General features: G+C 40.2%; 1 protein-coding gene across 2 annotated transcripts in view; it reads right to left on the reverse strand.

Moving 5' to 3' along the window:
* dennd1b (DENN/MADD domain containing 1B) overlaps positions 1-14,289 on the reverse strand; it is a 120,992-nt gene that overhangs the window by 14,088 nt on the left and 92,615 nt on the right. For both annotated transcript variants that reach the window (XM_086047133.1, XM_086047132.1), the window contains 6 exons: positions 10,232-10,333; positions 5,723-5,813; positions 4,403-4,443; positions 2,943-2,978; positions 2,537-2,593; positions 889-978 (listed from right to left, as the gene is read on the reverse strand). In XM_086047133.1, the coding sequence (XP_085903259.1) occupies positions 889-978; positions 2,537-2,593; positions 2,943-2,978; positions 4,403-4,443; positions 5,723-5,813; positions 10,232-10,333 (417 nt within the window). The remainder of the gene's footprint in view (positions 1-888; positions 979-2,536; positions 2,594-2,942; positions 2,979-4,402; positions 4,444-5,722; positions 5,814-10,231; positions 10,334-14,289) is intronic.

A 14,289-nucleotide genomic window follows, 5' to 3' on the forward strand; every position in this document is an offset into this window, starting at 1 on the left:
AATTCTTCGTGTGTGTTGGTAAATGCGTGCACACATACATTGCATGTTAACTGTTAATCTGTGAGCATCCTTTGTATGCACCCGGAGAAGGTCTTTGGGAAAAAACCCTAATTGCCCTTCCTCAGCTCCCCCCCCCAAGACCTTCACACCTTCTTGTGTGCTAAGAATTTCCAGCCTGGTTGCACACACTGGACACACAATGCTAATTAGAGACCCCACAATTTCTCCTAAACACAGTCTTACACGAGAGGCACCAAAATGTCACTATGTGCATACAGGCATTATGTTGAAAATTGTCGTGTTTTAATATAACAATGAGGAAGTAAACTTATGTATCCCTGAGGATGCATGAATGCGTTAAGCACTGTGCAGACATGCACATTTAATCACTAAATTCCCTTAAAGCTGACAAGTGAATGTTTACATTAACTGCAGTACAATCCAACTTTATCTCATCACGTGTGTGCACTTGCGCTTGCTACACACAAAGACAAAAACACAATCCTCAAATTCAGTGGACAAGCAAGTTTTTCAGAGGAAATGCTGACCAGCTTATGAGTTGCTTCTCCTGTCCGTACTGTTCTGGGAGAGATACTGCCAGTACAACAGCAGCAAGTCGAAAGAAAATATCATGCTTATCATTACATTTGGCAATCTGACAAAGCGATGTACTTCCAAGAGCTGCGGCACGGCAGACAGCAAGGTAAGAAGATCAGGGAAGAGGAGTGTTGGGATGGTGTAAAAAAAAACAAAAAACAGAAAACGGGTAAAAGGCTGCATCCGTAGCAGTCAAGCTCTGGCGTGATCAGTACAGAGGTATTTACTGGTTTCATTTACTGCTGGCTGTGTGTGGGTGTGCATGTGCTTGTGTGTGTGTGTGTGTCATACCCGTCTCATCCTTTGCAGTCGCCTTGGAGACAGGCTCTTGGTACTAGTGGGGGACCCGGCACAGACTGTCATCCCTTCCTCTTCTTCCTCCTGTGAGGCCCAAATAGTGAAGATAAATCTCTGATGTTTTGTGTTACAGTACGTGCACTCAAGTTGCAAACCTATCAGCTATGGTCCAAAACCTCACATACACAAACTATTTTATATGTACTGTATGTATTAGTCCATTTTCCAAACACATCATTTCTCAAGCTTTTCAATTCCAATCTTAAAAATATAAATTAACCCAATTTTGAGAGGTTCGCTGCACCAGAGTGGTAATGTTGTAGTTTAAAAAAAAAAAAAAAATCTGGATAAAAAGCCAAGACAGCAAGATGAAGTTTGTAGCCGGCGTAATGAGAATTAAAAAAAAAAATCATACATCACATTTTATGTGAGGAATGGGTGCAGTGAGCTGCTGGACAGAGTCACTAGACTGCTTTAAGGTCATATTGTGACCACATTGTTCAACAAGAATTGATAGGCTGAGGTAACTTCAATTTGTGACAGGTGGCTTCTGCATTTGAATGTCAATTGGCTTTGAGTTCCGAGCACCGGGCTGTAATCGCTGATTTTTCAACCCTGTTTGGCGGGTGAAAGAATATTTCACTGCGGAACTACACTACATTCTTTTCATAGTGTTAATATAGTGTCTGACATAGTAAATTAATGTGGGGGTTAATATAGAATGGCTTGCCTGCATTGGGGAACAACTATAACATGATCACCCCCCCGCTCCAAAAAATACATAATTATATTAAAAATAATATAAAACCATCATTTTCATTTTTTCATTTTCATTTTCTCATTAGCTAAAGGTCGTAAATGTCTCCTTCATTGTGTTAGTTGCTTTCAACGTATTTGAGTAAAGTTTGTTTATTGTGTTAATGCGTTGTAGAGGGTAAATCCAGCCAGCAAGATAATCTGTACTAAATACGACTAAAATAATGACATTACAAGCCCCCGGCCTATTCTGCTTTCACATCATTTTTAACGTGGCTACCCAGTTTAAACTTCAGTAAGTGCATGTCATTTATTGTCCATTAGCGGCTGGCAGCAATGTCAAAAGAAAACGGAATCCATGTTGATGAACTTCTAACAACAAAGAAAATAGCCTCTTTGCAAATCTTTGAAAATAAAGAGATTTCTGAATTTTTATTTGCCACTCGGACTGTGCGTGCATGTTTGTGTATATGCGTGTTTCATAGAGGGCTGCATTTTGCTCATGTTGCTCATAATCAGTGCCCCACTGACAGATCAAACTGTTTTTGTCTCATCAAATCCAGCAGGCTTATGGAAACATACACCTCGTTACATTAGCTTTGAGGAAATCACAGGCTCACTGATGAAATATGCAGACAATAAAGAGGAAAGAGGGGCTTGGGTGACATGACAGACCATAGCCAGAGGGGCGTTGCTTAAAAATGTACAGGCATGAACAAAGCGCTGAGCGGGCTTAGGCAGTCATTAAAGAATCCTGCAAGGGAATCACACGCTCCATGTAAAGCAGCCTTCCCACCTCTTGCAATGAGAGGCGTGCGTGTCCGGCCGCCTCAAAACAGCCTTGTGTGTATGGGTGTGTGTGCGCGTGAGGTGTGAAGGTCCTCACCCGTGCTTTAAGTCGTCCCTTAATGTCCCGGATGCCCCTCTTGGCATGACTTTTGGCCTGTGAGGAAACAGACATACACGTGGACTGTAAATACGACAACAAAATGAAACTCATTCTGTTGTGGTTTCATTGAGAATATCTTTATATAATCACATCAAAGGACACCTTGACCATTATAAACAACCTCAACTATCACTTATGGTTCAGCTTTTAATGGTAGGACACTGCTCATCAAATATGTACAGACCTCAATCAACGGCACGGCTAATACCTTGGTGCGTTTTTTTTTCTGTCCAGAATGTCTTCATTTGACCTTCATGTTAATTCACTGTAGGTGATTTAAGTTTGTATGCGGACCTACTAAACATGGATATGCATCAAGCTGCCATTTGTGCAAGAGCTTTACCTTTGTCACTGCTATATTGATGAATGCTCCTCCTCTCTGTGTACAAAAACAGTCACATTTGTCAGAGGTTATGTACATGAAGAACCAAATGTAATTCAATGATGAAGCACACGTGAACAAGTTCACACCAACTACATATTGTTATTTTACACACAAGTAAAAGCTGTATGAATGATCATTCTGCTGGCTCACTGGCTGGCAATGAGCAGAAAAACATTCTCTGGTGTTGCCATTGGGACCGTAGATCACCTGATTTTACTGGTCTATAATAATGGCGGACCAGCCAGGACACCTGCTCTCACGTTTATCAATAGATTTACTTTTTGTGTTACGACTCAATGTTAAATTGATGGCCACAATCCAAGTTTTTCCGGCTTTCAGCTGAATCCGATTTTAGTAGAGTTCATGTTTTAGCGCCGTTTACATGCATTTATTCCCTCATTGACCCGCAGCAATCTTGTCATTTAAAACAAATCATTGCTTCTCGTAACTGTGATTTTCAATATCACAGTCACCAGCGAGGAGCTGGAAATAGCAACGTAATACAACTTCAGAGTAGCATTGCAGACACCTGGCAAAGTATCAATCACTGCATAAAGCTCACGTTTCAAGGCATTATGGTGGTTTTTATTTAGAAGCGGAGGATGGAAGGGACACGGCTTGATTGATATCCACTTTGAGGCCAGCAGAACGACATTCTGGAAGGCAATGTCTTTCTTAGCGCGTCTTCTGCTGCATCTTTCCTAATTCCTTTGTCGTCTCACTCGTGCTCCCTTTAGGTCTCGAGCATCGAACAGCACAAAGTGTTGGCTAAACAGCTAAATAGAGAAAATGGCAGGCAGTGTTTCAGAAGTTGGCAGAGGAGGGAGAGGGAGAGGAGTGGGGGGGGGGCCGAGGTGAAGGCCCCTCTTATAGATCCCTGTCAGTCAGGAAATGTGAACTTTAACAAACCTTTGAAGAGCACTCTAGAGAACTAATTCAGCCTCAGCTGACAGCGGGGGGAGAGTTAGAGGCAGTCAGTGTAGTGAGTGAGAGGAAGAGACAGAGATTGGATTGGGAGATGGGGCGGGGGGGGGGGTTTCTGTGACAGAGATGAAACGAGAGAGGGAGATAAAGAGAGACAGACAGCGAGAAAAGGAGCGATGAAGAAGGAAGGAGATCTATGTTCCCGGCTTGGTTTAACGCCGTAACATCAATGTTTGCGGCCAGATCAACACGTCATGTCCGCCGACGTCTTGTCATGTCAAATCACTTGTGTCTCCACTGTCCGGCTGCACGCGTCACTTCACACACCCTAAATGCTGTGCAGCTGTGCCCGGACATCCGGGCCGCCCGATCTCTCAGAGCCCAGAGTTGTGTCAGTCACGCTTTTAATCAACTTTCAAGAAAATGGCGTGAAAGGTGAAATGGAGTTACAGCAATACATAACGCAGTTATGCTATGAAGAGCGATTTGAATACCTTTACAGTGTGCATCCACTGCTGGTAAGACTTTGCGTTACCTGAGGAGAAAAATATAATGATGAATGACTCATTGTGGACCTCATAACACTCTTAAACATGCACTACATGGTGATACATACAGACAAAGTTGCATTGATTCAATTCAATCAATTATTTTTTTTTTTAAGTGTAAAATATGAAAGGAATGAAGGAAAGGATGGAACAAATAAATAAATAATTGATGATTTCCATGTAAACTATCAATGTTATTTGTTGTGATGTTGTTTGCTCTCTCTTGCTAAATATTACTCCAAGCTGAGAGGAAAATGAACAGGAGCGTTGTGACTTTGTAACGTAAGTGTTGTTCGACATGACTGATATGCCTCCAACATATTGCTTGAATATTTAATGTACACATACAGTTAAGAAAAACTGTTAAACAGTCATTTATTGTGTGTTTTTTAAAGAGCCATTTTACTGTAAAACACAATTTGTTATTGCTCTGGTAACATTGCATCCCTAGCTGTTATCAGACAATACGGGTGTTCATTTGTCTTTCATTTGTATTAACAAATAATAATAACATCAAACACTTTTTTGTAGCAACAATTTTCACTGCACCAGTACAAGGTGTACATATCCTCTCACGCAAAGTCAGCTGGGATACGAAATAGAAAATGGCCAGGTGGAATTTCACTGCTTTTAATTGGTTATCGATGGTGCCAAAAGTCAAAATAAGTGATGGTAAAGTGAAAAATGACAAATGTTTATCGTGGTGCATGAGGAAGTTATGGGTTTATGCTTCTATGTGAATCCAAGCAAAACCTCAAGTGTTTGCAACAGAATTCCTTTGGGATTTCATTTCCTCTCAGATGTCTGTTGTGTCTGCATCGTCATTGTTGACAAACCAAATGTAATTGTTTCCATCAATTGTCTTTTTCCATATCCAAGCAAATTTAAAGTAAGCCTTTTAGCATGTCAAACATGAATGGAACTAAGTCAGTTTGAAAAGGTCCTGCTTTGTTTCGAACCTATGAGTGTCTTAGTGTCACTTCAAGGTATTTTCCAAAGCTAGATGTTGCCTTTTATGTCAATACTAATTAGAATCCAATAGTCTAAGGCAGCTCATCAATGCATCTCATGTAATCATGTTGGGATTTGAGAGGAAACCCAGCAGTGTTTAAAGTTTTCATGTCAGAACACACCCCTGAATAACTTAAAGACGCATTGTTTCATTCATCACCTTTTTACTTGGGCACAATAACTTTCATGTAGAACCTGAAATATGGCAAGTTAATCTAAAGTGACTAATTGATGGACAGGTCTGCCACAACTCACTTCCACAAAAGCCCCCTTCTGTGATCTCTTCTTCAAACACGTCGGTGAAGCCGCGGCCTGCGTTCAATTTGGCCAGCCGTCCGTCGATGAACTGCAAACATAAATTACAAGTGCTTTATTAAGGGGAGGAGGAGGGGCAAGCACACACTTCAAGTGATATACAGACACATGCGCGCAGAGTCAATCACTGGGGCGACACTGGGGTGTTATTAATCCTGGCGGACGGAACCACAAGACAAAGATTAGGCGGTTTGCAGGTAATAGGGACTAGCTAATGTGGAGCAGGTGAGGGAGTAGTGCAACAGACTGCATGCAGAACAGCGGCCAAGATGAGGAAGTTTCATTTCCGCTGTTTGGAACACGTAAATTGCCAGCACATAAATATGAAAGTAACAGCCAAGACGGTACACATTTCAGGAAACCTCACAAGTTCATGTAACATGCAAGTAAAACACATATACACACAGTATCGAAGTGGTATAATTAAATGATTAAATACAATTTTAGCATAACCTCAAATAAAGCACAATGGTATTTATATATATATACATATATATATATATATATATATATATATATATATATATGTATGTGTGTGTGTGTATATATATGTATATATATAAATACACCGCAAAAATGCAATGATTTATTTTTCACTATATATATATATATATATATATATATATATATATATATATATATATATATATATATATAATGTATGTGTGTGTGTGTGTGTGTGTGTGTGTGTGGGTGCGTGTGTGTGTGTGTATTTAAAAAAAAAAAAAGAAAAAACTTACGCCATTTCACCCAGCCCTAGTGCAGCCCTAATTTGTTTCTCTTTGCAAGTGTGTCCAACATGCAACAAGAGCATAGGTTGTTTTTGGCCACGGTGTCCTCTGGGACTGCCTGCTAACTAACAAGCCACACGGCCACCCGCTCCTCTGGTCAGGAGGCTGGAAGCTCATCATTAGATCGTTTTAATGAGAGGTGAGACACTACATGGCTGCTCCAATTAGCGCACATAATCAACCTAAATCAACATAGAGTCAAAGACGCCACTTATCTCACTCAGGATGATTACCTGACTCATTGTGGGCATTAATTAGACAGATTGGTCAGCACCAACCAATGATTTCCTACCTACCTAACATATAAGAATGGTAATAACAAATTACCAGTATGTTAATTTTTTTTTCCAGACTTGATGTGCATCAACAAGCGACACAAATTAAAAATCAGAACAGAACCGAAAGCACCTTTAACCCTCCATTTCATTTAACTCTCTTAGATGCAAATTGTGCTCATTGTATTTCCAGGAGTCGCAATAGTCTGGATTAATTGCCCCCACCAGGGAAGTTGTACTTTTACCATCATTGGGTCTGTTAGCAGGGTTATACAAAAACATATCGAGCGATCTTGCAAAGCTCTTAATAGACATCCAAAGAAATTAGTACATGAATAAAAGAAACCGAATCTTTACAGTAGTTTTGGCAAATACACTATGTGCTATGAAAAGGACGCTTCCTAGTCGTAATTAGTTGATGATGCAAATAGTTTTGGTTTTCGAAGAGCAGTTAGTAATACATCTCCTGAAAAAAAAGTGTACTGTTGGTTTTGTTGTTCTTTTAATTTTAGCCCTAAAACCTGAAGACAATTCAATGTATAGTATGAAGAATGTTTTGATATGTCTTTATAATGCTCCCATTTTGTCAGGTGGTAAAAATTATCTTTGGTTATGAGAGGTGGGAATACTACATGATGGTGATGCTTTTACCGCAACAGCTGTTAAACCTCTAATAATAACTTCTAAAAAGATACAGAAGAAAAGCAACACTTTTAATAAAAACATATTTAAACATGTTTTTCCTTACTATTTGAGAGCCTGCATCCTACAGCCAGATATGCTAATATATTGCACATAAAGTACATGCATTTCGCTGGCGTCAGAAGGAATCCTTGTACCTCCAAAATCATCACTTTTCAGGAGACCCCAAAAATGGCATTTCTGATCAACTATTGGCATTGTACCGCCAAAAAGAGCAGGCCATTTTCAACACTTTAGATTGGTCAATAATTTGAACAATGCCACGCACAGGTGTGGACTGAACAATAGTGTAGATTTGAGGGGTAAATTTACCAAATTGTGACATAGGATTTTTTTGTCCTGTCGTCAGTGATTTGCTTTTATGTCAATTGGCATCTTTGTCTTAATTGGTGGATTCATTCCGTTGATTTTATGCATTCTAAATGTTCACAAGTGACCAACTTGTGAAGTCAGATGGCTGATGGATGATAAATGACTGAAGGGTCATAAGTTGTGTGAATAGAAGCTCTTGGCAATCGTCCCCCGTACACTCAATTCAACTGTGTGCGGCTTAGATTAATCATGCTCAGGAAGAGAGTTCATTGACTCAGACTCTGCATCTAGAATGTGTGTGTGCGTGTGGGGGGGGGGGGGGGCATACTTGTGTGTAGCAGCTGCGGATGGCTGATAGGAAGCAGGTTGATGGCATCAACCTTTCCCCCGCATTTTTTGAGTGGCCTGAAAATTGATGGCCTGTTGAAGGGAGATGAGTGCCAACATTTGGGTAATAGAAAGGAACATTTGGGACTTAAGCCAAAAGACAAATGCAATTTAATTTGTTCTTGTTGGGTATATGTAGGACCATTTGACAGCATTTCCTTGCTCGAAAATGGCCACAATTAACGATCCATTAGTCGATTAATTATTTGTTTAGAATATTTTCAATTCAATTTTTTTTAAACTCCTTTTGCAATGTTATATTGAGCATAATAATGTCATCGTTGAGACATAACGGAGGTATTCACTCTACGTTACCTTAATTTACTGATGATACGATTAATCAACAATGAGTTCTACACAACTGATAGAATTCCTAATGATTCATATGTCCTTTACAATGCCCAGCCTTACGGCTGACAAGACTTATTGTACATTAGGTCTACAGTAGCACGGCCCTTCAAACTTTTCAACACACATCATCAGTTACAATTAGATTTGGGTGTGTGGTAAAATGTTCCTCTGTCAAATGTCTTACAGTGCACAGCCAGTTAACAGTTAGTCAAGTACAATTGATCAGATTACTGAATTAACTTGAAGCCGTTATTTAAAAAATTACAGAGCAGCCGAGGCACACAGTTAAAAGTTACACTGCTCCACGCATTGAATGTTTGTGTGTTGTTGGAGCGGATATGGGTCAAGGCCAGTGCAGAGCTCGCGCACGCCACTGGCATCTCGGTCGAAAGAGGAGTGGGGGAGATAAGCCCATCCCGTCCCCCGTGCTCGAGTGCAGATAAGGGCCCGTTTCCCAACGTTAGAGCGGAGGCAGGAGCCGGTCGGGAGGAGGCTTTGAACTGCTGCTCACTATCTGCTCTGCTCTGGGAAAATTATAGATGGAGCGGAGTGTCCAAAGAAACAAAAGGCTGATTGAGGGCCGCTGTGCTGTACTCTGGGGGGTAAATCACACTACTATCACGGGTCAGAGATCACAAAGAAAAGTTCAAGAGGTGAAGAAAAATGTTCATCATAGCAGGGGCGTCTTTCCACTTGGCTCAGACACGGCTACGTTTAGTATGGCAGAAGGGATTTGGAGGGACAAACCATAAAGTATACATGAGTGATTGGAAGGAAGCTCCTGCAGCCTCACATGAATAAAGAATAACTGCACACACAAGGTGCATGCACATAAACACAGCCAAAACCACGGTGGAATACAATGTGTCAGTGGTGAATCGGAAATATTCTTAATTAAAATTCTTGCAACATGCTTGCGCGGGCTGGAGTGTATGCTGAGATAAGCACTGTAAACACTTTCATGAGGTCAGTAAGTAATCTATTCTGTCTTGACTGCTTCTCATCACTCGGGAAAAAAATTAAAAATTCTACAAGCTAACTCGAATTACAACAACTCAGCACATCATTTGCTGAGCACACAGCATAAGATTTGCTCCAAGATCATCTATAACGCGATGACTTGACTTGATTTTGCGAGGCAGCGTGAGTCTCATGAATGTTGCAAAATGCTTTTTTACCCTCCTTCCAAATTTTCCACTTGTTGATCTGATTGATGGATTTGACAGACAGAACTTTCAGCCCATCACCTTCCAAGGGCCTGCCCTTTTCAAACCATTTCTCGCAGGTCTCTTTGCCAGTGATTTCAACAGCATTAGGCAGTAAACAAGAGCGCAGGAAAGATACACTCGAACAGCACAAAACAGATTTCAACTCAATTTTGTAGCGGGGTGGCAGTTGGATGGAAGAACCCATTTCATTTGGTGAGGATCTGGATTATTTCCTCATTTCAAGTCTTTGTGGTAACAATACTGTAGTCCATTTGCCCCAAATCAAAATCTGTTCAAAATTCTTCACTTTTTGACACTCACACAAAAAAAAATCTCAATCAAATGAGCATGTTTTACGAAATAATGATTAGTGAACAGAAAGGAAGGCATAGTGGGAAGCATAATCCCACCGTTTGTTTGTACCTGTTTGAAGAGCTGCAGGTTGACAGCCATGGACAAAAAGTTTCTCATCGTGCTTGAGCGATGGCTCACAAAGCTCTCCTCGCAGAACGTGATTGGCTCCCCCTTAAAGAGTACACACAAACAGTGTTGATTATTGTTTTGATAAACAGCAATTCATCATTTTAACAAACTACTCTCTCATGTTAATCTAATTGAATTTTTTTAAAAAATTACTGGGAAGGAGAGGTTGTCAGTCAACTTGAGTGTCATGTGGTCATAAAATAAACAAAACTGTTTATATCAGTGCTTCACAGACTTTTTACACCAAGTACTACCTTAAAAACACTAGCTCTCAAAGTATCGCCATAATGACAATCATTAAACGAACATTAAAGTAAGTCACTGTTACATTATGAGCAGTTTGAACATGAACACTGCGCTCAAATAGAATTGAAAACGAGGACCGAATGATCCAATTTAAATGTTTTGCATATAAAAGTTGAATGAAAAATGTACCACCTTTGCAAACAAACAGTTCGAAAATATTAAATGCAAACGTATTTTATGTTAAAGTTAAATATAACTGACTGAATACCACTTTACTCACCAAATGTATTGTACTGGATTTAAAAAATGCACAGTTTGCTCATCTAATTCTTTTTTTTTTGTTGTTTTTTTTTTTTTACATACCACTAGAGGAAGCCTGCGTACCACACTGAGAATCAGTGGTTCATATGACAAATTGCACAAGGTCATTCGCACGGTGTCTGTTCTAAGCTTTAAAACTTTTCCAAAATAAGTAAGTATTTCAACAAATTTCTTCATTAGTGGGTCGAGAAATGTCTGAGAGGGGACATGACGGCTGGAGGAAGGAAGAAAGAAAAAAAAAAAGAAAAGAAAAGAGGTCCCTTGGCAGGCTGTACGCAGTCCCAGTAAATTCCACAGTGCTCCACATGAACACGTTATTACTGTTCCTTACATCATGTCTGTTGGCCTGTGAGCTGTAGACACAGAGGATGACAACAAATCCACTGCAGGCCAATCACACGGAGCCCCAAGTCATTTTCAAAACATGCTCTCTGATAATTAACATAATTCTCACATAGTGCAATGATGCTCTAAATTCTTTGGCTGTAAAACAATGCGTGTTGTCTAGTGGTCTGGCTGTGAGCGCAGTGTGACATAAAAAAAAAAAAAAAAAAAACCAACAACAACACTTGGAGACTAACCCCATTTTCAGGGATGGGCGGATGATCGCAGTGGCCCAAATTACATCACAGGAATAATGCTCCACTTACATCACACAAAAAAAGTTTTCAAGGCTCATTCTCTCATAAAGGAGAGTTGAATCATTTTTCCAGGCCCCATCTGGCTGCTGCTGCCTACGGCCTAACTAGCAAAACAAAACTGAACAGCATGCTGGGAAATTCTTATTAGGTCTGTGTACACTTAACTAGTGAAGCTGAGTCTCTATTAAGAAAAGTCATTTTGAGATGGTTCACTGATGTTGTAGCCTTGGCAATATCACATCTCACCTTAAAGGGGAAGTCAAACTAAACATATTGTTTTTCAAGAATATGTTCTATGCAGGCCCACTAGTTGAAACACGGCCTTCGAATCCCCACTCAGCCCCTCCTGTGTGGAGTTTGCAATGCTACTGTGTAATACTATAAAAAGGTTTTATTCTTCATATAAAAATGGGTTGTTGTCACCCTGTTCTCCAATTAAGCTCCTTTGTGGTAGCAAGGGCCCACACCCAGCCAAGCAACCTGACACGGCTTCACCAATGTTGAAAGTGATTCGGAATACAATTTCAGGTGGTTCTTTAGCTTCTGCGGCGCTCCAAGCAAGTGACGGGCACCTGGGAGAACAGGAGGTGAAAAATGATTGACCCTTAAAATGCTTTTCCAATCATCCAATTGCGTTTGGACTCATTAAGATTTTCCAGTGTTGTTTCATTTACAACTCAGCAAGACTTCCACCAAGTTTCCACACCCTTCCTTCTGTCAAGACATATGGGCCTGTGAATCACAGCCATGGGCTCACTCATGTCTGGGAAGAGTTATTCCACAAATATCACAGCTCGGTGCAAGACAAGGTTGAACCGTGTGTGTGTGTGTTTGCGCACATACAGTATGTTCACACAGAGGTATTTGCAAGAATGCTGGCTGTAAGAAACCAGTGAGAATTCATTGCATTTACACAAACACACAGCATTGCCTGTGAGTGCTTGTGTCAGAGAGGAGGCAGTTTGTTCGTGCACTGTCTGTATTCGCAGCAAAGCAAGACAGCATCAATAATGTAGCATCTTGGCGAGTGGGAGTCCACAAAGTCCAATTAGTTTCAAAGCTAAAGGAACAAAGGCTTCGCTATTTGTCAAACAGGACATGCTGTAGTATACCCAGCTCCAACTCAGACCTGATCTGCAGAAAAGATCCAGTAAAGTGATGTTAGCGGGGCTTAGCACAGGAAAGTCAAACTCAAAGGCGGCTAAAAGAGATCTTCAAAAGAAACGTCCTGACTCTTCTCGGATCCGTTGACATTTCATTGCCGCAGACAGGCCCACCTTAAACTTGCACTACGCTTGCACACTCACCTTTTACCCGCAATCTAAACGAGCTCAGTCCAACCACTGACATTTGACTCAATTCACCATAAATGAGATTGGTAGTGTGCGAGATACATTCCTACAAGACAAGAAGAGCTCGGAGTGCATTCGCACCTGTAGTTCAACTTCTGTTCGCCAAATAGGTTAATAGGTTTGTAAACTTAGTCCCTTTACTCCACAGTTCTTGTTATGGAATTAGCGGAAAATTGTAACGTATTGTAATATTTTGTTGATGAAATGGAGATAAAGGGGTAACACAAAAGTTTATACTTCTTCCTACTCCTTTTCGAACATGTAATGTATGTCTGTCCTTTTTATGCACTTTGAATTACAGTTTTTTTTTTAATTCTTATTTATTTACTATTTTGTTACATGTTAGAAACAAGAAAAGAAAAAAAAGTAGTACCGATATCAAGTACCAATACCACACTAGTACTTTTGATACAGAAAATTTACAAAAAAAACAATGACAGATAATTGTAAAGAAAGACCTATATATCCTAATAAGATTTTTACTTAAAATTACACAAAATGAATGGCAATTTTATATTATTTTTTCCCATTTGTTCCTAAAATATATATTTTGTATAGGACACACAAAATGAATTTAAATAAATAAATCAAATGAAACAAATGCAGTGGCCAGAACGTACCGCATAACCGGAGTTTTGGCAACACAAGTTTGTCCCTGTTTAATTTAACTGTGGTGTCTCAGTCTGAACACTGGGTGGCACCCACATATTGACGTAAATGATTTAGAAGATGAAGAAGAAATCTTATGTGTGTCATAGAAGTCTGATAAACTGGAAATAACGTCAAGAAAAAAAATAAATACAAGATCGTAATTAAAATCGGCATTGCAGCTACATTGTTAATATTGTTTTTTGACAATTTCTTTTTCCAGATTTTTTTGGGTGTGGGTAAAACAGTGTCCAGTGACACCATTGGTCGTCCGGCATGAGTTTCCCCTCCCCCACTATATAACAGCTTGAGCTGCCCATTGACGTAGGCCTTGTCTACACGTAGCCGGGGTTTTTTAACAACCGTATATCCTCCCCCCGCCTGTGGTTGGTTGCGGACAAATAAGTAAGCAAAAAGCGCATCGAGAATGGCTATACCCAACGCAGCGGCGCGGGATCATCTCCGGGTATGGCTGTCCACAGCCAAACGCGGATCCGGAGATATCCGCAAATCTCCACTGTGGCCGGAGTTTTGCGTTTTCACTGAAAAAACGTGTGGATGATACAGCTAATATGCGCCGTTGGCAAAAACCAAATAGGTTAATAGGTTTGTAAAACGTGTAGACAAGGCCGTAGTTGGGTGACTTGTCATCAATCACATTATGTGAGCTAAAAGTCTCGTTTTATATACTTGCCAATTTTAATCATTCAAATCTGGTCTTTACATTTTTGAAGACATTTATGTTTGCTTTACAGGGTCTTTAAAACCCACTGGAGACTAAGTGACTGCC

The sequence above is a fragment of the Filicampus tigris genome, chromosome 12 (genome assembly GCF_054856515.1).
Source record: "Filicampus tigris isolate MCC_2025a chromosome 12, RoL_Ftig_1.0, whole genome shotgun sequence".
Lineage (NCBI taxonomy): Eukaryota > Metazoa > Chordata > Actinopteri > Syngnathiformes > Syngnathidae > Filicampus > Filicampus tigris.